Source organism: Orycteropus afer, unplaced genomic scaffold, assembly GCF_000298275.1.
Source record: "Orycteropus afer afer isolate SDZICR_OR568_19922 unplaced genomic scaffold, OryAfe1.0 scaffold00033, whole genome shotgun sequence".
NCBI lineage: Eukaryota > Metazoa > Chordata > Mammalia > Tubulidentata > Orycteropodidae > Orycteropus > Orycteropus afer.
The window spans coordinates 5,650,437-5,674,720 of record NW_006921620.1 but is presented as its reverse complement, the minus strand read 5'-3'; the positions used below and the strand labels follow the sequence as shown (position 1 = coordinate 5,674,720).

At 38.3% G+C, this 24,284-nt stretch overlaps 1 protein-coding gene across 1 annotated transcript in view; it reads left to right on the top strand.

Moving 5' to 3' along the window:
- Window positions 1-22,716, top strand: part of ARHGAP29 (Rho GTPase activating protein 29) — a 106,886-nt gene extending 84,170 nt beyond the window's left edge. The window contains exons 15-22 of the mRNA XM_042780298.1: window positions 2,665-2,763; window positions 3,857-3,996; window positions 4,281-4,469; window positions 4,748-4,885; window positions 16,066-16,298; window positions 17,808-18,138; window positions 18,271-18,367; window positions 21,824-22,716. Coding sequence (XP_042636232.1) covers window positions 2,665-2,763; window positions 3,857-3,996; window positions 4,281-4,469; window positions 4,748-4,885; window positions 16,066-16,298; window positions 17,808-18,138; window positions 18,271-18,367; window positions 21,824-22,716 — 2,120 coding nt within the window. The remainder of the gene's footprint in view (window positions 1-2,664; window positions 2,764-3,856; window positions 3,997-4,280; window positions 4,470-4,747; window positions 4,886-16,065; window positions 16,299-17,807; window positions 18,139-18,270; window positions 18,368-21,823) is intronic.
- The last annotated feature ends 1,568 nt before the right edge of the window (window positions 22,717-24,284 follow it).

Here is a 24,284-nt window from a genome sequence, read left to right as displayed (position 1 = left end):
AAAGAAGTTCAAAGAGCCAAAATATGACCTTGATTATATCCCTCTTGAATTTAGAGACCATCTAAAGAATAGATTTGATGCATTGAACACATGACTGAAAACCAGAATAATTCTGGGATGACATCCATGAAGAAAGTAAAAAGTCATTAAAAAGACAGAAAAAGAAGAAAAGACCAAAATGTATGTCAGAAGAGCCTGAAACTTGCCTTTGATCAGAGAGTAGCGAAAGCAAATGAAAGAAATGACAAGATAAAAGAGCTGAACAGAAGATTTCAAAGAGCAGCTCAAGAAGACAAGGTCAGTTATTATAATGAAATGCGTAAAAACCTGGAGTTAGAAAACCAAAAGGGAAGAACACTCTTGGCATTTCTCAAGCTGAAAGAAATGAGGGAAAAATTTAAGCCTCGAATTGCAATATTGAAAGGTTCTGTGGGCAACATTTTGAATGATGCAGGAAACAGCAAAAGAAGATGGATGGAATACACAGAATCACTATGCCAAAAACAATTGGTAGATAATCATCCATTTCAGGAGGTGATATATATCAAGAATCAATGGTATTGAAGGAAGAAGTTGAAGATGCACTGAAGGAATTGGTGAAAAACAAGGCTTAGGAAATTGATGGGATACCCATTGAGATGTTTAAACAAACGTATGCCTCTCTGAAGGTACTCACTTGGCTATGTGATGAAATTTAGAAGACAGGTACCTAGTCAACTGACTGGAAGAAATCCGTATTTGTACCCATTCCAAAGAAAGGTGACCCCACAGAATGTGGAAATTACCAAACAGTGTCATTGATAGCACAGTGCAAGTACAGTCTTACTGAAAATAATTCAAAAATGGTTGCAGCAGTATATTGACAGAGAACTTTGAGAAATGCAAGCTGGATTCAGAAGGGAACGTGGAGCGAGGGATATCATAGCTGATGATGTCACATGGATCTTGGCTGAAAGCAAAGAATACCAGAAAGATGTTTACTTGTGTTTTATTGACTATGCAAAGGCATTCATTTATGTGAATCATAACAAATTTTGGACAACATTGAGAAGAACAGGAATTCCAGAACACTTCATTGTACTCCTGAAGAACCTGTACATAGTTTAGGAGGCTGTTGTTCAAACAGAACGAGAGGATACTGCATGGTTTGAAATCAGGAAGGGAATGCATCAGAGTTGTATCTTTTCACCACACTTACTCAATCTGTATGCTGAGAAGGTAATCCGAGAAGCTGGACTGTATGAAGAAAAACGTGGCATCAGGATTGGAGGAAGGCTTACTAACAATCTGAGATATGCAGATGACACAACTTTGCTTGCTGAAAGTGAGGATGACTTGGAGCACTTACTGATAAAGATTAAAGACTACAGTCTGCAGTGTGGATTGTTGTTGTTGTTGTTGTTATGTGCCGTCGAGTCAGCCCCGACTCATAGCGACCCCTCCTTGGGTTTCCGAGGCAGTATCACTACGGAAGTAGGATTGCCCAACCTTCCTTCCGAGGAGTGGCTGGTGGGTTTGAACCGCCAGCTGTCTGGTTAGCAGGCAAGTGTCTTAGCCACTATGCAGTGTGGATTACACCTCAATATAAAGAAAACAAAAATCGTCACAACTGGACCAATAAGCAGTATCACAATAAGTGGAGAAAAGTTTGAAGTTGTCAAAGACTTCATGTTACTTGGTTTTGTAATCAACGCCAATGGAAGCAGCACTCAGGACACAAAAGAGATACTACATTGGACAGATTTGTTGCAAAAGACCTCTTTCAAGTGCTAAAGAGCAAAAATCTCCTTGAAGATTAAGATGTGCCTAACCTAAGCCGACTTGACGGCACATAACAACAACAACAAAAACCTAAGCCATGGTATTTTCAGTTGCCTCATGTGCATGTGAGAGATGGACAATGAATAAGGAAGACTGAAGAAGAGTTGATGTTTTTGGGTTGTGGTGTTGGGGAAGAATGCTGAAAGTACCATGGACTGCTAAAAGAACTAGCAAATCTATCCTGGAAGAAATACAGCCAAAATGCTCCTTGGAAGTGAGAATGGCCACTTGGTCTCACCTACTTTGGTCATGTTGTTAGAAGGGACCATTCCCTGGAAAAGGATATCATGCTTGGTAAAGTGGAGGGTCAATGAAAAATGGGAAGGCCCTCAACAAGATGGATTAACAGAGTGGGTACAGCAATGGGCTCAGGTATAGTAGGGATTGTGAGGCGGGTGCAGGACCAGGTGATGCTTTGTTATGTTGCACATAAGGTCACTATGAGTCAGAGACAACTTGATGGCACCTAACAACAACAACAATAATTCAGCAAACATGTCATGAGAATTTTACCGTTGGGCAGCCTCTTTGTTAGATGATAGAAATAAGATACGCATAGAAAGTATTCCTTGTCTTTATGGAGCTTACAACCTAATGCTTCACTGCGAGAAGTTGGCGGTACAGTCTCATATGGGTAGATAACCCTCATTAGGATAGATTTGGTTTAATTCCTTTTTGTTTCCAGGAATAAGCATCAGATTCTATCTAAAGTCTGAGAATAAAAGCAAATTTTTATATTTAAGCTAATAAAATTACATGAATTATATTATTCCAAAATGGTTGTCACTACTTATTTCTATTCTACAGTGAATGATCAGGTAATTGTGTCCATAATTTTCTTAGGAGACTTTCATCGAAAACTTCCACGAACTCCATCTAGTGGGACCATGTCTTCTGCAGATGATCTAGATGAGAGAGAACCACCATCCCCTTCAGAAGCTGGTATGGTAGTTACATGAATCAAATTCCCACTAAACCACTTGAATCAGTAATACTGCATGATATTAGGAAAATGGTGTAATCTGAAGAATCAATCCTGTGTAATATACAAAAAGCATCATAATTACTCAAATATATCTCAACAATTATGTACAAATACGGGTTGATAAAAAGATTAGAGTGTAAACCTACCCAGTGGCTCCAGAGGAGAAAGACCTGGTGCTCTGCTCCCATGAAATTGATAGCCAAGAAAACCCCATAGGTCAGTTCTATGCTGTCAGATGGGGTTGCTATGAGTCAAAAAATGACTCAGTGGCACCTAATAACAACAAATGTCTTAATCAAATACCACAAATACAAATATAAGAATAAGTAGCATAGCTACTAGATCTAAAATGAATTGGCATGGTGCTAAAATAGCAGCCTAGATATTTTCCTCTTTTATAAAACGAACACAGTAGCTTACTGTTATAAAAGGATTGTGATACAGAGGAAGTTCTAAAGACTCTTATTAAGAAACAGTGTACAAAGTTAGGCAGGAAGTGTAAATAAGTGTACTTCTTAAGGACACAGAAAGTTGTGGAGATTGAAGTATATTCAGTTATTCCATTACTTAATGACTTGAGTTAGATGTATATAAATTTATTTTGTGGATTTGAGACTTCCAGACAACTATTTTGGCATCATTTCATAAAAGAGTGGAATATCTTACTTCTCATAGGATATTGGTGTATGTCTAGCTAAATAGCTTTATCTTTAGTGCAAGTAATACTAACCTCATACAGCTATTTTTCTTTGAAGCATTTTCTGTGAATATAATGCAACCTATATAACACCCTTCCCAAACCTATAAAGGGCATATCATTAACAGTGTAAATTTACCAGTTCTGCAACCATTATGACATGCTCTTTTAGCAGTATCTTAATGATTTGGTGGTGATTTAGCTCATAGTTATTAGAAACTCAAATTAATAATTTTTTGTAATATATGAATTATTTTAAAGTCTAAAGGTTATTCAAAATATAGTCTTCATCATATAGAGTAATTTTTCTGGTGCCTTACAGTCTTTGTATACTAACATATTTCTTTTTTAAGGACCTAGTTCTCTTGGAACATTTAAGAAAACATTGATGTCAAAAGCAGCTCTCACTCATAAGTTTCGCAAATTGAGATCCCCGACAAAGTGTAGAGATTGTGACAGCATTGTAGTATTCCAAGGTGTTGAATGTGAAGAGGTAAGACCATTCTGGAATTGTGATAGCCTCTTTATGTATTTTGTTTTATACTTTTTTGTTATTTTACTGATTAGAATCTTTTGCAAATAAGCTTTTAATAAATTGCACCACAGTTTACACACCATCGTTTTTTATTTGGTTTAGCTGTTGGCAAATGTATTTCAAACAATGCAAATACCTTTTAAACTCATTTTTGTTATGTTACCACCCTACCTGTAATTTTCCTAGTTGGTGAATAGCTTTAAGGTGAATAAATCAGTTCTAAACTATTATTTTTTTTATAGTGCCTCCTTGTTTGTCACCGGAAGTGTTTGGAAAATTTAGTCATCATCTGTGGTCATCAGAAACTTGTGGGGAAAATAAACTTATTTGGAGCAGAATTCACACAAGTTGCAAAAAAGGAACCAGATGGCATCCCTTTTATTCTCAAAATTTGTGCCTCAGAAATTGAAAATAGAGCCTTGTGTCTTCAGGTGCATTTTAACTCTTAAAATTAAATCTAAAAACATAAATGACTGTGTAATATGTTCTAATGAAAAGAGGATTTTAAAGGAGAAAAAAAGGATCTTGATTTTTAATCAGTAACTAAATTTATCTGGAAAATATTGCCTCAAATTTGGTCTTGACTAGTGTTTATTTTTTTCCTGAAATACTAATAAAAATTGAAGTAGACACATCAAATATATTTAGATGTCTGCATTTAGTAATTTGTACTAAAACAGAATTTTGCAAACTTTTTTTTCTGCTCCAGGGAATTTATCGTGTATCTGGAAACAAAATAAAGACTGAAAAACTGTGCCAAGCTTTGGAAAATGGAATGTACTTGGTAGACATTTCCGAATTTAGTTCACATGATATCTGTGAAGTCTTGAAAGCATACCTTCGACAGGTAAAGTTTCTATTTTAAGACCTACCACCAAATAGAAAAGAACAAAATTATGGTTCGTATTTTGCTGGTAAAATGTGTCATACATATTTTTTCATTAAATGTGTCATACAGATATTTTCTATTTGGCATAGAACTTACTGATATCTCTCTGATTATCAGTATATGTATCAACAAGTTATAAACTATCTTTGCATAGTTTAAAGAAGAATAACAGCACACGCTCATTTTCCCGTCACTCAGCATAAGGAAATGGAGCGTTACTATACCTGATAGCAGACCTCTGTGTTCCCTTCCCCACTTGTAGCCCCCAGCTTCACTGCAGAGTTATTCCTATATTCATCACTCCCTCTCTTTTCTTAATCATGTTAATACTGGTTCTTTATTCTTAAACAGTATCCTTAAACTTTGGAAAACTGAGCAGGAAACATGAATCTGGCTGTGTAAGGAAAAGCCAGTATTGATACTGTTCAATGAAGGCTTTGATAAATAGGTCATTGTGGTAGCACAGCTGGTGTGTCAACTTGGCTGGGCCTGGTTGAGTGGCTGGGCAGCTGGTGGCAGTTATTCTCCATAATGAGACTGGCAATCAACTCTATGGTGGGATCTGCCACAAGCAGTTGAGTAGCTGCCTTTGGGTATGTGGTCTGCTTCCTGTATATAAGCAGAAGCCTTGGGGAATGGTCTCTAGTTTATGCTTAGACCCGGCGTGTAGCCGTGTCATTCAGCAGCCTGCCATGCTCTGCCGACCTTGGGACTTAAAATGGACTTAAATTAATGGCCTGCCATGTGGTTTGGTAACATCAGGACTGTGCCTTTTTACTTGTCAACCTCGGGTTTGTCAGCCTCAGCAGCCAGCAGCTGTCTGAGTGAAGAAATGCCTCTCTAGCTTCAGTGGGTCAGGAGCAGGAGGCAGAGCTGGACCCCAATGTTGAGGGGCTTTCACCCCAGATCCTAGAGCCTGGCATTTTGAACTTGGACTTAGAGTCTCCAAATTGTAAGAGAATAAACTGTTTATTAAGGCCATCCCATTTGTGGTATATTCTTGTCAGAGTAGCACTAGGTAGCCAGAACAGTCATAGTCTACCTTTACCTTTGTTTAAATTTTAAAATAGCCATCCTAAGAGGCCAGTGGGAATGTACCCTGGGAACAAGGTTCACCATATTTGGGGCATCAGGCAGGGCCATTCTACAAGTTAAGTAGTAGAAGTCCAGCAGGAGTGTTGTCAGGGAAGTGGGCTCACCATTGTGCCTGCAGTTTGCAGGAGTAGGTCTGAGGAAGACACTTCCGTAGGGTGAAAGAAATGGCCTTACGCCTCTAGACAGCAGCTCATGCATAGGTTGCAAGACCTTAAGCAGCATACTATCAAAGTGAACCAAGTAAAAAAAGGATTCTGGGCCAAGCCTAGCTGGCATTCTGTCCTCAGTTAAAAAAAAAAAAAAGGATATAATTGCAGACAGCATCTTAGTTGATGATGGTCCTCCGCATGTTGATGTCTCATGTCTGAACATTGTTACTCCAATCGGGATCCTTTTAACTCTGGTGAATAGCTGCCATCCTGGGATCTCCCTTCTCCACTTACCTCCCTTTTGTGAGAGAATATCTGTTTTCAGTGTCCTATGTCTTCCTCGTTTTTAGTTTATTCTCCTGTTTTGATCATGCCAGTCCTTGAATAAGTTAGAATTAGAGTAAATATTTTAAACTTAGTGTATCTGTAAATATCTTAATTTTAGTCTCTTGAATTGAAATATAGTAGTGTAGATAATGTGGAAGATTATAGTATTCTATTCTGGAAATTATTTTCCTTCAGGATTTAGACCAACTGAAAAAACAAAACCCATTGCCATCAAGTTGATTCCAACTCACAGCAACCCTACAGGACAGAGCAGAACTACCCCGTACGGTTTCTATTTATGGAAACTGAATGCTTCATCTTTCTCCCTCAGAGCAGCTGTTGGGTTTGAACCACCAAAATTTTGGTTAGCAGCTGAATGCTTTAACTGCCATGCCATTAGAGCTTCTTTCAGGATTTAGAAGGCATTATTTTTTGTTCTCTGAAACCTGAAATTCTTCTTTTTCTTATTTCTTTCTATATGGCCTTTTGTTTTCTCCCTGAAAACTTGTAGAATCTTCTTTTTCTCCCCATTGTTCTAAAATTTCAGTCATGTCCCTTAATATGGGAGTACTTTTGTCCACTGTTCTGGGAGCTCTGTGGGCTCTTATCAGTCTCATCCTTTTTGTTCTTGGAAATTTTCTTCATTTTATTGCTCATTTTTTCCCCTCTGTTTTCGCTGTACTTTCTTTCTGGAACTTGTATTTGGATATTGGACCACTTAGACTGGTTCTTTAGGTCCCCTGCTTTTGCTCTGTTACTCATTTCTTTCTAAGTGATTTCCTCAGCTTTATCTTCTAATTCTGCTATTGATTATTTCACTTCTGCTATGATGTTTTAATTTCTAAGATCCCTGGTTCTTTGAATGCTCCCTTTCTAGCTTTCTTTCTTTTTAATTGCATATAGTAGCTTGTTTTGTCTACCTGAGGATATTGATGGCTTTATAATAAAGGGTATTTTCTCTGCTTGGCCTCTAGCCCTTTCCAATAGAAAAAAAATGCAAGCCACATGTAATATTGAATTTTCCACATTAAAAAAATGTAAAAGTAAAAGGAATTCTGGCAAGATGGCAGCATAGGCAGACAAACTACTCAGACACTCTTAAACAAAGAAAAGGGGAACCAGTTAACACAGATACAGAAGATAATCCTAGAGACTTGAGTTTTGAAAGGAAGGATACAGAAGTGGACTAAACTCCAACTATAGAAGAACCTGCATGAAAACCTCAAAAAAGAAAACATACAGAGCTGCGATCTGTCAGTGATCCTGATGGCACAGACAGCTTGGCTGTTTCCAAGTGGTGTAAAGACCTAAGAATTAACCCAAAAATCAGCCCTGCTAGCCAGGGACTGCACAGAAGACAGCAGTGGTGGCTGGTGAATAAATGGGGAAGCAGCGAAGAGGGAGACGAGGTGAGCTGTGGACTTTTGCCTGTCTGGAGGGCACAGCCATTTTGAATGTTTACAAGTGGTTCGACCATTTTGCATATTTAAAGCAACAGCATTCTCTCAGATTCCAGGGATCTAAGAATAGGCTCCACTTGCCGAGAACTGCAAGGAAATTCCAGACACAAACGACTGGAAAGATGTGATATTCCCCTTGTTACTCTTATACCCCACACCCTCTTGGTGAATGGAGGTGCCGCCGTCTCTCACTCTCACCCACCTTCTGGACCTGTAGGAATTCCATCCCAGTCTATGTGCTCTGATGGAGCCTGGGTGCCCTGCCCCACCCTGCCTAGATTTTTTTTCCTTTTTTAAAAAATTTATTTCTTTTTATCTTTTAAAATTATCGCTATTATTATTTTTTGGTCCTTTTATTGTTATTCTTTATTCTGCCCCTCCCAAGTTCTAGTTTTCAGCTTTTTTTCTTTTCCCTGTTCCTCATTCCCATTTTTTTTTTTCTTTCTCATGGTTAACCCCATTCCTTGTATTTCTTTTTGCATTTATCCCCTTTTTTTCCTTAATTATTCTCCTGCTCAACCTCTTTTCTCTTATTGCCCCTCCCCGGATATTGCAGGGTTTTTTGTTTTTTTTTTTTTTTCCTTTTTTGATGATTGTTCCTGTTTGTTTATGTGGTGTGTTTTATGTCTGCTTGCTTTTACTTTTTTTATGGATTTTCAATTGTTGCTTTTGTTTAACTGAGTGGGAGATGGCAACCATGCTGATACAATACAACCACACCTGCAACTCCTGTAGCTCTAATTACTGAGTGAGAGCCACCGCTTCCCTCTCCACCAACTGGCCAACCATAAATGACCAAGAAGAGCCTGACTTACCCTTAACTGCTCTTCACAAACAGTTAACAGAGATCTAAATACAACAGTGTCATAAAGTCTCAGAGACAACATCACAGTTCACACAAAGAGGCACAATAAAGTGGTAGAAACAAGGAGGCAGGATATAGACCCAGAACACATCCCTGAGGAAGAAGTAGAATTGGAACTCCCTAATATGGAATTCGGGAGCTCTGGTAGCATAGTGGCTAAGACACTTGCCTGCTAACCAGACGGCTGGCGGTTCAAACCCACCAGCCACTCCTCGGAAGGAAGGTTGGGCAATCCTACTTCCGTAGTGATAACTGCCTCGGAAACCCAAGGAGGGGTCGCTATGAGTCGGGGCCGACTCGACGGCACATAACAACAACAACAACAACAACAACAATATGGAATTCAAAAGAACTATACTTAGGTATTGTCAAAGGATTGAGGGACAATCAAGGAAAGCACTGATAAAATTAAGGAAAACACACAAAAAAAAAACAACCCTGGAACACCTTAGAAGAAAATACAAGAACAAAATGACAAAATAAAAAATTAGAAATGATACAAAATCTACAGATAGAAATTCAGAAGATTAATATTAAATTTTCAGAAATAGAATCAAATCAATGGAAGAAAGAATTAAGATTGATGACAAATACCTGAATACTTCTTTAGAAAGGGATCAATCAGAAAAAATAGCAAAACAAAATGAAAAAATCCTAAGGTTCCTGTGGGAATCCATCAAAAGGAATAACCTACTTGTAATCGAAATTCCAAAACAGGACAAGAAAAAGTAAACCACTGAGAAAATTGTCCAAGATTTCTTGGAAGAGAATGTCCCTGATATGAAAGATGAGAATATATCCATTCAGGAAGTCCAACAAACCCCAAAGAGGACATACCCCAAAAGAAAATCACCAAGACATATCATCATCAAACTCACCAAAACCAAACACAAAGAATCCTGAAAGTAACGTGGGAAAGACGAAAAGTTACCTACAAAGGACAATGAGTAAGAATAAGCTCTGATTTCTCAGCAAAAACTATGCAAGCAAGAAGGCAATGGGATGGTATATATAAAACTCTGAAAGAATAAAATTTCCAACCAAGAATTATATATCTGGCACAATTGTCCCTCGAATATTATGATGAAATCAGGAGATTTCCAGATAAGTAGAAACTAAGGAAATTTGTTAAAATCAGATCAGCCTTACAAGAGATGCTAAAGGGAGTACTGTGAACAGAGAACCAATAATAGCAGGCAACAACTGACCATTAATACACAAGATGACATAACCCAGAAACCAACACAGCTATGGAAATATCCAAAGTAAAATAAGCTTACAAGATTGTAAACAGGGAACCAGAGACATCAATTGGCAAATGAGGACAACTACAAACCAAAAAGAGGGGAAAAACAGTGTAGTTACAGAACTTCTAACTGGTGAGGAAGTCAAGAGAATTGCAAGATAGAATGGACTGTACTAAACTTGGGGAGACAATGATAAATCACAGGGTAACCTCAAAAAAAATGATAAACCTTCACATCACAATGAAAAAGAGAACAAGCACAGATATTTAGCAAATAACAAAATAGTAGCAACAAAAGAAATGATAACACGATTCATAAACATAATGAGGTCCACACAGAAAATTATATGGAACAAGGAAACCATGAAAAAACACACAACATAATAACAGCAACTAATCATACTTGTTGATAATTATACTGAATGTCAGTGGAGATGGAGAGATGCAGACAGAATAAGAAAACATAACCCAACAATATGCTGTCTGCAAGAGACACACCTTACAGACAAAGACAAAAATAGACTAAAAATGAAAGGTTAGGAAAAGATATATCAAGCAAATGACAATCAAAAAAGAGCAGGAGTGGCAATATTAATTTCTGATAAAATTGACTTTAAGACAAAAACCACAATAAGAGACAAGGAAGAACTTTATGTAATGATTAAAGGATCAGTTGAATAAAAAGATATAACCATAAAAAATATCTATGGACCCAATAAAAGAGCCCCAAATTACTTAAATCAGACTTTAACAGAGTTTAAAAGGCAAATAGATGTCTCCACAGTCATAGTTGTTGTTGTTGTTGTTATGTGCCATTGAGTCAGACCTGACTCATAGCGACCCCTCCTTGGGTTTCCAAGGCAGTATCACTATGGAAGTAGATTGCCCCATCTTCCTTCTGAGGAGTGGCTGGTGGGTTTGAACCTCCAGCCTTCTGGTTAGCAGTCAAGTAGGAAACATGAATATACCACTTTTCAATGAAAGATAGAACAACTGGAGAGAAACTCAACAAAGATGCAGAAGAACTAAACAACACAACCCACCAACTTGACCTTATAGACATCTACAGAGCACTTCATCTAACAACAGCACAATATACGTTCTTTTCCAGTGCACATGAAACTTCTCCATGATAGACTATTTGTTAGGCCATAAAGCAAGCCTTAATAAATTTAAAAACATTGAAATACTGCAAAGGATCTTCTCACATCATAATGCTATCAAATTAGAAATCAATAATAGGAAGCTCAACAGAAAAAGAGCAAACACATGGAAACTCAACAATACCCTCCTTAAGAAAGACTGGGTAAGAGAAGAAATAAAAATTGAAATTCAAAAATTTCTTGAATCACATGAGAATGAAAACCCAACATACTAACGTATTTGGGACACAGCAAAAGCAGTGATCAGAGGCAATAAATGCACACAACAAAAAAGAAGAAAGAGCCAAAATCAACACTTTAAACCAGCATCTCCAACAATTAGAAAAAGCACAGCAAGAAAAGCCTACGGTCACCAGAAGAAAGGAAATAATAAAGATTCAAGCAGAAATCAATGAAACAGAAAATAAACAACAGAAAACGTCAACAAGACTAGAAGTTGGTTGTTTGAAAAGATTAATAAAATTGACAAACCACTGGCAAATTTAACAAAGGAAAAGAGGGAGAGAACACAAATTACATGAATAAGAAACAAAATGGGCAACATCACAACAGAACCAAGTGAAAAAAAAAGGATAATATCAGGATACTATGAAGGAACTGTACTTCAACAAATTTGAAAATCTGGAAGAAATGGATAGATTTCTAGAAACACACTACTTGCCTAAACTAACACAGACTGACATGGAAAATTTGAACAGACCCATAACAAAAGAAGAAATTAAACAGGTTATAAAAAACTTAACCAACAAAAAAAAGTCCTGGCCCAGATGGTTTCATTGGAGAATTATACCAAACTTTCAGAGAAGAACTGACACCAGTCCTACTCAAACTATTCCAAAACATCAGAATCCTCTCAAATTCATTTTATGAAGTAAATATAACCTTGATACCAAAACCAGGCAAAGACATCACTCAAAAGGAAAACTATAGACCAATATCCCTCATGAATATAGATGCAAAAATCTTCCACAAAATCCTAGCTAATAGACTTTAACAACATGTCAAAAAAATAATTCACTATGACCAAGTGGGGTTCATATCAGGTCAGGTATGCAAGGATTGTTCAACATTAGAAAAAAAACCAGCATCTCTACCACATAAATAAACAGAGGAAAAGAACCATATGATTCTATCAATTGATGCAGGAAAAGCATTTGATAAAATCCAACACCCATTCCTGGTCAAAACTTTGAACAAAATAGGAATAGAAGGGACATTCCTCAACATAATAAAGGGCATCTATGCAAAACCAACAGCCAATATTATTCTCAATGGAGAGAGACTGACACCTTGCGAACAGGAACCAGACAAGGATGTCCTCTATCACCACTTCTATTCAATATTGTATTGGAAGTCCTAGCCAGGGGAATAAGGCAAAAAAGGGAAATCAAAGGGATCCATATTGGTAAAGAAGAAGTAAAATTATCCCTGTTTGCTGATGATATCCTATACCTAGAAAATCCAAGAGACTCAGTAAAAAAATCTGCTGGAACTTATTGTGAGATTTAGCGTAGTGGCAGGATACAAGATCGACATCCAGGCATCCTCCACACCAGCAGAGACTGCTGAAAAAGAAATAAGGAAATCAATACCATTTACAATAGCTACTAAAAAAATAAAATACTAGGGAATAAATCTTCCCAGGGACACAAAAGACCTGTACAAAGAAAACTATAAAACTCTATTCCAAGAAACCATATGAGATCTACATGGATGAAAGAACATCCCATGCTCGTGCATAGGAAGACTGAACATTGTGAAAATGTCCATTCTACCCAAATCAACTATATATTCAATGCAATCCCAATCCAGATCCCATCAATATTCTTTAAGGATATGGAAAAAACCAATCACTAACTTTATATGGAGGAGCTCTGGTAGCATATAGTGCCTAAGGCACCTGACTGCTAACCAGAAGGCTGGCAGTTCAAACCCACCAGCCACTCCTCTGAAGGAAGGTTGCGCAGTCTACTTCCATAGTGATAGTGCCTTGGAAACCCAAGGAAGGGTCACTGTGAGTTGAGTCCAACTCGACAGCATATAACAACAACAACAGCAACAAGCTTTATATGGAAAGGAAAGAGACCTCAGATAAGCAAAGCACTATTGAAGAAGAACAAAGTAGAAGGTCTCACGCTCCCGGATCTCAAAACGTATTATACAGCCACAGTAGTCAAAACTGCCTGGTATTGGTATGACAACAGACACATAGACCATTGGAATAGAATAGAGAACCCAGAAATAGATCCATCAACCTATGGTCAGCTGATCTTTGACCAAGGGCCGAAATCCGTTAAATGGGAAAGAGATTGTCTATTTAACAAATGGTGCTTGCAAAACTGGATATCCATTTGCAGAAAAATTAAACAAGATTTGTACCTCTCGACATACACAAAAACTAACTCCAGATGGATCAAAGACTTAAATGTGAAACCTAAAACTATAGAGTTCCTCAAGGGAAAGAGAGGGGCAAATTTAGGCGCCCTAATAAATAGCATAAATCAACTATCAGGCATAACCCAAAATGCACAAGCAGCAGTAGTTAAACTAGATGAATGGGACCTTCCAAAAATTAAATTTGTATGTGCCTCCAAAGACTTCTCCAAAAGAGTAAAAAGAGAACCTACAGATTGAGAAAAAATATTTGGCATTGACATGTCTGACAAGGGACTTATCTCTAGAAGTTACAGAAAACTCCCAACACCTCAACAACGAAAAGACAAATAATCCAATTCAAAAATGGGCAGAAGACATGAATAGACACTTCATCACAGAGGATATTCAGGCAGCCAGCAAACATATGAAGAAATGTTCATGATCATTAGCTGTTAGAGAGATGCAGATCAAAACAACAGTGAAATACCATCTTTCCCCCCAGCACTAGTAGCAGAGTTCAACAAGACAGAAAATAACAAATGCTGGCAAGGATGTGGAGAGATTCAAACTCTCATACACTGCTGGTGGGACTGTCAAATGATACAACCACTGTGGAAAGCAGTATGGCAATTCCTTAAAAGGTTGGAATTAGAAATAACCATTTAACCTAGCAATTTCATGACTAGGTATATATCCTGAAGAAGTGAGAGCCAGGACAAGAACAGATAAATGCACACCCATGTTCATTGCAGCACTATTTACAGTAGTCAAAAGATGGAAACAACCTAGGTGTCCATCAACAGAAGAATGGATGGCCAAATATGGTACATACACACAGTGGAATACTATACAACACTAAAGAATAACGTAGAATCGGCAAAGCACTGTGTAACGTGGGTGAACTTGGAAGACATTATGCCAAATGAAATAAGTCAGTCCCAGAAGGACAAATACTGTATTAATCCATTATTGTAAAAAGTCAAGGAAAGTTTTATCTGTGGAAGGAAATTTTCTTTATTGGTTACCAGCTGTGGGAGGGGAGGGGAGGGAACACTGTTAGATACGTAGAGACCAGTATTGATTTGGGTGAGAGAATGGTAATGTACCAAATGTGAGTGATCACCATGGTGGCATTGAGGAAGAGGAAGACGTAGAGAGGTGTATGGGTGGTACAGACAACAAAGATGAACCCTTTTGCACATACATTACTGCATTGTCAGTGAAAGCAAACACTGATACACGAGTGGCTAGATGGGTGGACAGGCTGAACTATTAGTTATGTCTATGCAGGGGGAGAGTGTGCCCATGACCACATATAGAGTTGGCAGACAATGTTTCTACAAGTGTATTTGTATGTTCTGTAAGAATTCCCAGCTGACAAAGGGCAAGATTGTAGTCACTTCTTGGCCACAGACAGTTACCCAGAGGGAGTGAGTAGTTGGACCTCACTCAGAGGGCTTGGGACCATAGTTGCAGGGAACATCAAGCTCAGTTGGCATAACATACTACCCAAAACATTGTTCCGCATCCTACTTTGGCAGGTAGTGACTGGAATATTAAAAGCTTGCAAGCAGCCGTCTAGATGCAACCATGAGTCTGTCCTTGTCCAGAGCAAAGAAGAATGAAGAAAACCAAAGACACATGAAAATAATTAGTCCGAGTGACTGGTACACCATGTGATCCTCAGCCTGTACAACTATGAGACCAGAAGAATTAGAAGGTGCCCAGAGACCACTGTCAACCACTCAGAGAGAGATCTCTGTAAGAGATCCTGGATAGAGTGAGAGGACAGTGTGGAACAAAACTCAAAATCATTGAAAAAAAAAGGACCACGTTTGCTGGTCTGATAGAACCACTGACACTATGGCCCCTTGCTGCCCTTCAGGTCTGAGATTGAACCCACTCCTGTAGCTTCCAGCCAAGCAAAAGACAGGCATGTGAGCTGAACATTTACATTGGGTAGATACACTGCTTGGAGAGATCAATCAGGGGAGAATAGAAAGGTGGTGTATGCACAGGGAGACAACTTGGCAGGCAGGAGTGCATGGGAAGAAAGGACACAAGGAAGAGGTAACTATGTGGAAGGAAGTGGAAGGGAAGCTGTCACATTGTTGGAAATTGACAGCTACTGACTGACGGGTTAACATATCCCTTTAGATTTAATAAGATTTCATGCCAATCTATGTTTAGAAATGGACGCTTCTTTGCTACAGTTGTGACCTATAAAGTGAATCTGAAATCACTGCCATAATATTTAGTTATTATTAAAAATGAGTCAACTGACTCAATCCTATTACCGGGTATATATCCTAAGGAACTGAGAACCAGGACACGAATCGATATATGCATACCTACATTCATCGCAGCACTATTTACAACAGCAAAGAAATGGATTTTTGATAGTGACAGGAAGAGAATGGACAGAATGATGTTCCTAATGTCATTTTATTTCTTCAGCTTCCAGAGCCATTTATTTTATTTCGATTGTACAAGGAATGTATAGACCTTGCAAAAGAGCTCCAACATGTAAATGAAGAACAAGAGACAAAAAAGAATGGTCCTGAGGACAAAAAATGGCCAAGTGCGTGTATTGAAATAAACCGAATTCTTCTAAAAAGCAAGGACCTTCTCAGACAGTTGCCAGCACCAAATTTTAACAGTCTCCATTACCTCATAGTACATCTTAAACGGTAAGACCTTTGTATAAGAAGAACATCCAGGAGTGGATGGATACCTGATTAGTTTGTTGTTGTTGTTTGAAAATTAACGTTTCATTTTCATTTAACTAACTTGTGCTGGTGCAAGAGAGACAGTGAAATGTGTTCATGTAGACAGCAACTTTGCCTCAGATGCTTCTATGGGCCAGGCTCTGGCTGGGGAGACAGGGATGAAAACAAGGTTTCTACCTTCTGTTATGCTCATCAGCTGAGAGACACACAAAAACATCATTCTTATTCTAATGGAATATTCTAATGCACAGCCTCCAGAGGCAGATTGAGGGCAGGTCAGAGGAGACACTTTTTGAGCTAGACTTGAAGAATTGAGTACAGACGGTTCTTTCCAACTTAAACAGCCAACTCCCAGTTATAGCCCAACCCCCACAAAGCTTATTGTATTAAAAATTCAAGGTACATACAGTGGTTTGTAATAATAAATAGGTGCTACTTAGTGACAAGCATCAAAATATTATTACTACTACTATATTATTATGTTACAGATGTTTTAGCATATCTGGAAGTGTTCCTTTAATGTTGTTTATGCATAGAAATGTACTATATACCATGACAAACATTTGAGTGACATTAGCTATGAACCATACCTAACTGTTCTGACTTAACATACAAATTCAACGTAAAGACAGACTTAGGAATAGAACTCCTTCATAATCCAGGAACTGCTTGTAGTTGTTTGGTGGACAAAGAGTGTGCAGAAGAGCACAAAGAGTAATGGTCACAGAGACATAAGAGAGCATTTTGAGGACTACAAATTATTTGGTAAGACTTTGATGAGACTAGAATATAGCAAGCAATAGCAGAAACTACCTAACAATGAGCTAGGTAGAGGCCTAGTAAAGAAATAAGAAAATCATACCTGGCAGATGATATATATGGCAGAAGAGGTGACCCTCTTCCTCTTCTGTACCCACTGAAGAATTTTGAGCCAGAAGTCAACATACTCAGAGTGGCTTGTTAGATCCTTCTGGTAGCAATATGGAGGGTGGGCTGGAGGGGAGGTCTTTACTGCAATTCACATCCCCCTGAATATAGTCATAAGAGTGAAAGGTAATGGGATCCTGAAGTAAGGCTAGAATGGGGGGTGGCAATGGCAAAAGAACGGAGAGATTTAGGAGGGAGAATCGATTAGACTTGAAGACTACTTGTGTACTGTTTCTAGGATAAGGACCTAGTAAAAAAAAAAAAAACCCACTCCCATCAAGTGGATTCTGACTCATAGCGACCCTTATTGGGTTTCTGAGACAGTAAATCTTTACAGGAGTAGATTGTCCCATCTTCATTCCGTGGAGTGGCTGGTGGGTTTGAACCACCAACCTTCTGATTCTCAGTCAAATGTCTTAGGAACTGCACCATGGAACTTCACAGACCTAGTAGGATGTGCCATATACTGATATAAGTAAACTGCTACCATCAAGGAGGTCTGATAGGCAAACCTCATATTGCTTTGTATGTTTTATTTTGCAGGGTAGTAGATCATGCAGAAGAAAACAAGATGAATGCCAAAAATTTGGGTTTGATATTTGGGCCATGTCTCATTAGGCCAAGGCCAACAGCTGCTCCTGTCACCATCTCCTCCCTTACTGAATATTCACATCAAGCACGATTGGTAGAGTTCCTCATTACTTACTCACAGAAGATCTTTGATGGGTCCCTACAGCCACAGGATATTGTTGTGGGCAGTACAGGTGTGGTTGCACCTCACATTGATCAAGGCTGTCTTCCAAAGCCTCTGTTATCACCAGAAGAAAGAGACCCAGAACATCCCATGAAGTCACTGTTTTTTTCATCAAAGGAAGTGAGTTCTGACCTTGACGGAATTGTGTTGGAAGTTTGTGATGTTTACATTAATAAGTTAAAAAGCTTTGAACTTTGTATTTTGAGATGTATGTTTGCTTCTTCAAGTTTAAATATTTTCTTTCATCAACAGGATATACAGACTGCAGATAGTGAAAGCAAAGTTTTGGAACCAGTTACATCATTTGAGGACTCAGAACACAAGCAGAATGCATTAGAAAAATGCACTGGTGAGTGGCCATGTAAAAAACATGTTTGTTGATTTAAAACTGTTCCAATAAAGCGTGATTAAAAATCCAAGGTGAGTGGAGTTGAGTGAAGTCAGAGCAGGAAGCTTCATTAGTAAATGGATCTGTGGCAGCAATTAAGAAATATGTCTTTTAATGTGTGCTTTAAATGAATGCCATTCTTCATTATGATCTTTCTTATAAAAACATATTGGAATTCAAAGGAATTTTTGGTGCTCCTTCTGTAAAACTGTTTTTTTATGTTTTTTGCATTTTGCCATAAATAGAAGTTGGGGCAGAGTGTGTTGAGCAATGTAGTAATTGGCATCTGCTTTTCAGATATTAATGTAACTGCTCCTTAAGGAATCAAACTTAAAAAAAAAAACAAAAAACTCACTGCCATCAAGTCAGTTCGACTCACAGAGACCCCTTCTTGGGTTTCTGAGGCAGTATCTGTATGGAAGCAGGTTGCCCAATCTTCCTTCCAAGGAGTGGCTGGTGGGTTTGAACTACCAGCCTCATGGTTAGCAGTCAAATTCCTAAAATTCATGAATGCTTTTTTCCAAATGTTTTTTCCTGCCTTGAAAAGCATTAAGCACACATGTGTGTATGTCTTTTTTATTTCTCTTAATGTGGCCTGCCTTGAACACATTAAGTACACATGTGTATATGTCTTTTTTATTCTCTCACTGCAGCTGGTTTATTGTGTTTTTCTCTGTATGCTGATTTATTTGCAGGGGTTGGTCCAATCAAGCTGGTGAAAAAGTTCCGTTTGTTACTGTGATTCTATACATTCCGAACTCAAAAACCCACCACTGTTGAGTCAGTTCCAATTCATAGTGACCCTTTAGAACAGAGTAGAACTGCCTTGTAGGGTTTCCAAGGCTGTAAATCTTCTCAGGAGCAGACTGTAGCATCTTTCTCCCACAGAGTGGCCATTAGATTTGAACCACTGACCTTTTGCTCAGCTGAGTGCTTTAACCACTGCACCACTAGGACTTCTAATTCTATACATTCAACTTAACTCACTGCCTTTGAGTTGATTCCAACTCATAGTGACCCCCATTGGGTTTCTAAGGCTGTAAATTTTTACAGAAGCAAACTCTCTCATCTTCCGTGGAATAGCTGGTAGGTTCTAAACACCAGTCTTTTGGTTAGCAGCCCAATGCCTTAACCACTACACCAGCAGAGTGCCTTAATTCTATACATTGTTGTTGTTATGTTCCATCGAGTTGTCTTTGACTCATAGCGACCTTATGTACAACAGAAGGAAACACTGCCTGGTCCTGTGCCAGCCTCGTGATCCCTACTATACCTGAGCCCATCGCTGCAGCCACTGTTCAGTCTACCTCATTGAGGGCCTTCCCCTTTTTTGTTGACCCTCCTCTTTACCAAGCATGACATCCTTCTCCAGAGAATGGTCTCTTCTAACAACATGACTAAAGTAGGTGAGACGAAGTCTGGCCATTCTTGCCTCCAAGGAACATTCTGGCTACACTTCTTCCAAGACAGATTTGTTAGTTCTTTTAGCAGTACATGGTACTTACAGCATTCTTTGCCAACACCACAACTCAAAAATACCAACTCTTTTTCAGTCTTCCTTATTCGTTTTGTCTAGCACTCACATGTATATGAGGTGATTGAAAATACTATGGCTTGGGTTAAGCACATCTTAGTCTTCAAGGAGACATCTTTGCTCTTCAGCACTTGAAAGAGGTCTATATGTTACTAGAGCTAAATTCCAGTTATTCAGAATACAACCATATTCGATGTGGAATTGAGTATCAATTGTCATAGCCTAACAACATCTTAAAAAGAAGAGTGTTAACACTCACTAGGAGCCTGCTCAGTACTTATCATTTCATTCCATTGATCTAGTTTAATCTTCATAATAGTTCTCTGCTATAAAGTAGGGAATATTAAACCCACTCAGCCCATGGCCTAACAATCTAAGAGAAGTTCAGTAATGCCCAAGGCCATGCCCTAATAGTCCAGTTAGGATTTAAACCCAGACCTGTCTGAGTCCCAAACCTGTGCTTATTTCACTGACCTATAAAGTGAGGTTCCTAATTAGGAATAATAAATAATAATAAAGTTATTTGCTGAGTGCTTATTTAAATTCTTTCATTGTTAGATCATGTAGGCCACACAACAGCATAGGTAACAGTTACAAGGAGAATTTTGTATTGTTTGGACAGATGAAAACACTTAGAGACAGTGTAGTGGCTTCGCCAATGCAAAAGCGATAGAGTTCAGGTTTGAACTCAGGAAACTGAGCTACTTAATCTACACACATGTCCATTTTACTATAAATTTTCCCCTCAGAACTTCTCATTGGAATATAGCCCAACTGCAATGAGTCAGATCCCTTACAGTGCTCCATAAATGTGGGAAGGACCTGTTGGAAGCTCAGAGAAGAGAGGTCAGCAGTGTCAGGTAGTGCAGGGGGGCACATGAGATGATTGAAAAGTGACTCTGATAGGCACCCTGAGCGCAAACCACTGCCCATGAGCTGTGGGAAAGGACTGATGACAGGGAAACGGATTGCATAGCTGCGCACGGGGCAGCTGAAGATTAAAGCCATCATAGTGCCAAGGCATAGAATTTTTTTATGTTTTTGCAGCAAAAAGGAGAATGAGCAGAGGGTTGGAATTTTCTAGGAAGAGGAAATTTTAGGAGGAGATGCAGCAAAAAGGGACAAGGTTTGAAGGAGCTGAAGTTTCTAGCTTGAGAAAACATGGACCATGGCTCCCAACTATATTAGAATGTTCTTGTTGTTGGTTACTGTCAAGTTGACTCCGACATGGCAATGACACATGGTAAATCTGAGAGCAAACAAATAAATGAAGAGAATAACATGTGTTTGAAGTTACGAGTTTTTACTTAAACCTTCAACCTTCATTTGATAGATTAGATGTTATATACCATATATTGATCCACTCTGAAGGACATTAAGGCATTTAATATAGTAGGCTATCACTGGGTTGAGGGTAACTGAAAGTCAGATAAAGTGAGCCAGCAAAATCCTTGGGATTCAGGGCACACCGACATACTGTTGGTGTGCAAATTGCTATAACTTCTCTGAGGTTAATTTACCAGTGCCTACTTACTGAAATCCTGACTGTCCCTTCACCTAGCAAATACTTGTTCATGCATGGCACATAAAAAGAAGTTACTTTATGGGTGTTTATTGGTTTTTGTGTGTATTTTTACTAACCTACAATATATTTTATAGCTGTTCATTGTAGTGGTTTACAATAAATACAAACTTCTAACATTTTTATTCAAAGGGTACCTTTAATATCTCATCTTCTGCATAGATAACTGAGAACATTTTATTGAAAGAAATAGGTGAGACCTTTGTTATTTTGTAAGGGTACCCACTTATAACTCAGTCAAACTTCTTATTCACTACGTGCCATAAAGTTTGGCTTTTAACTAGATCTTTTCCTTTTTCAGATGACAAAGTGAATTTGATACTAGACCAAGAGTTTGAAATAGCATCCCAGAAAGTGGAAGATGTGTGTAAATCCCCTAAGCCACTTGCTCTGAAATCTGATAGGGAAGCAAGCTGTGGTGAGAGGCATACTCGAAGGACCAAGGTAATGGTTAGACCTATAAGTTTGCCTGTAGACAGACTCCTTCTTGCAAACCTTCCTAACGAGAGAAATGGCAGATACATGGGAAATGTAAATTCAGACCGTTTTTGCAAGAATCCTGCCATGGAAGGAGTTAATAAAAAAGAGACCCCTACTACTGTGTGTTCCAAACTTGATGGCAGTGACCAGCAGACTCTACAAAAAACTTGGGACAAACAGTATGAACAAAATGACCTGACCACAAAGACTGTAAGGATTGTACCCAGTGCACTGCAGGAAAAAGGAGTGACAACAAACCTGAGGACTAGTGGGGACCATTTGGTCAGTGCCACCCAGCCCAGTAAGCCATACACAGAGCCAGTCCGGTCAGCAAGAGAAGTGCTGGAAAGACGGTCCTCAGATTCCAATCCTGTTGTTTCTGTCAGAGCACATAGAACACTGCAGCCCCAACACTGGACAACATTTTATAAACCGTGGACTCCCGGTAGCAGTGTAAAGGGGAATGAAGAGAGACCTGCCAAGTCCTCTGCAGCAGTGCTTCCTGGCACAACGCATGCTCCCCAGGGTCACGTGTTGAAATCACTTCCAGACTCAGAAAGCATAGCAGCTTGTCCTGGGCAGCCTGTTGGCAAGCCTAACGAGAACTCCGAGCAGCCCGACCTGCCTGATGTGAACCCCATGTGTCAGAGACCACGGCTAAAACGAATGCAACAGTTTGAAGAACTCGAAGATGAAATCCCACAATTTGTATAGAGTTTTCTTTTTTTCATTGTTTTGTGGTATTATATTTGTTTTTTGGAAGTATGTTTGATGGGGCCACTTTTATATAGGATTACCAAACTGTAGATTTTTTTTTTTGTCATTGTATTTTTTGTTCTCCTGTATTGGTTATACTGAATGGTAGAATGTTTTGATAGAGCCACATTTGTGCTTCACTGGAATTGTCTTTAAATTCTGTGTTTTTGAAGTTGTGAATAAAATAGGTAGACTCATATTTTTAAAAAGGTCAGTTGATTTTCTCCATAAAAGGTCCATTTAAATGCATCCCTAATATATAGTGTAGGGCTCAATTAAAGGTGCAGTTGGGGAAAATCAGCTTTATTGTTTGAAGTAGAACTAAGTGCTTATTTATGGAAGGAATGTTCTGAATGCGAGTGCCTAAAAGACCTTTGTTACGATTGTACCGCCAAACGCTCTTCCTGTTTAATGCCTCCTTTACCATTTGAGCTTCGTTGTATATAAGCTTTTATTTTTCAACTGACAGTTCACTTTTTAACTTCTTATCATTTATGTAATGGTCAAATGGCTTGCAAATCTGTATTTAATTGCATTTTAATTAATTGCCAATTTTTACATATGGTAGGCAATTGAGTTGTCAAAGAAAATGCACTTAAACCTGTGTCCAAATTGTATAGTTCAGTTTTGTCTTATTTGGCTTTAGGTGGTTTTAAAACATTTGATAGTTTATTTTTCACCCCTCGGATTTTGTTCTGCATAAGCTTTTGTTTTCAACAATTCTGAACTTTGTGGTATTTTATATAAAGGTCCAAAATATGTCTATTTCAGAAGTTTTAAAATTCAGTACATTTCTTGAATATTGTATGGGTTTTGTTTTAACCATTTCTTTTGTATTAAATGTTTTCACTTATAAATCCTTTTCTGTACTTTTTTTTTTCTATCTGAACTTTCGATCATTGATAATAATTATTTCATCTGAGTTGAGCAGAGATGTATTTAATTGTGAGAGTACAGTGCAGTAAGCTTCATTGTGTGAAATTTTAGAAAAGGTTTAGATGATTGGTTCTGTTTCTTTTATAGAATTACCCAAACTTTAAAACTGGTGGATTCCTGTTACTTTCTGGATTTCATCATTTTGTCTATAATAGTATATAAAAGGGACAAAAAATGGACTTTTTGTATGTGTAGATTATTTTTGTGATGAATGTTTTTATATGACCATATTATAGTTGAGATATATATAAACTTTTAAAATTATCTCAGGTTCTCATGGCTTCTCTGAAATTGTTGTTTCTTAGGGTATGAGATTTTAACTCAGTGCCTAAGGCAGTTGACTGCTAACCAGAAGTTTGGCAGTTCAAACCCAGCAGCCACTCTGTGGAAGAAAGATGGGGCAATCTACTTCCATAAAGATTTACTACCTCGGAAACCCAGTTGGGGGGTCGCTATGAGTCAGAATCTACTCAATGGTAGTGAGTTTGGTTTTTTTTTTTTTTTTTTTTTCCTTTAGCCCTCCCTTAGGCTAAATACTTGGACTCATACATCCCTTGACTAGGGTATGAAGTGCATTTTATGGGAAATTG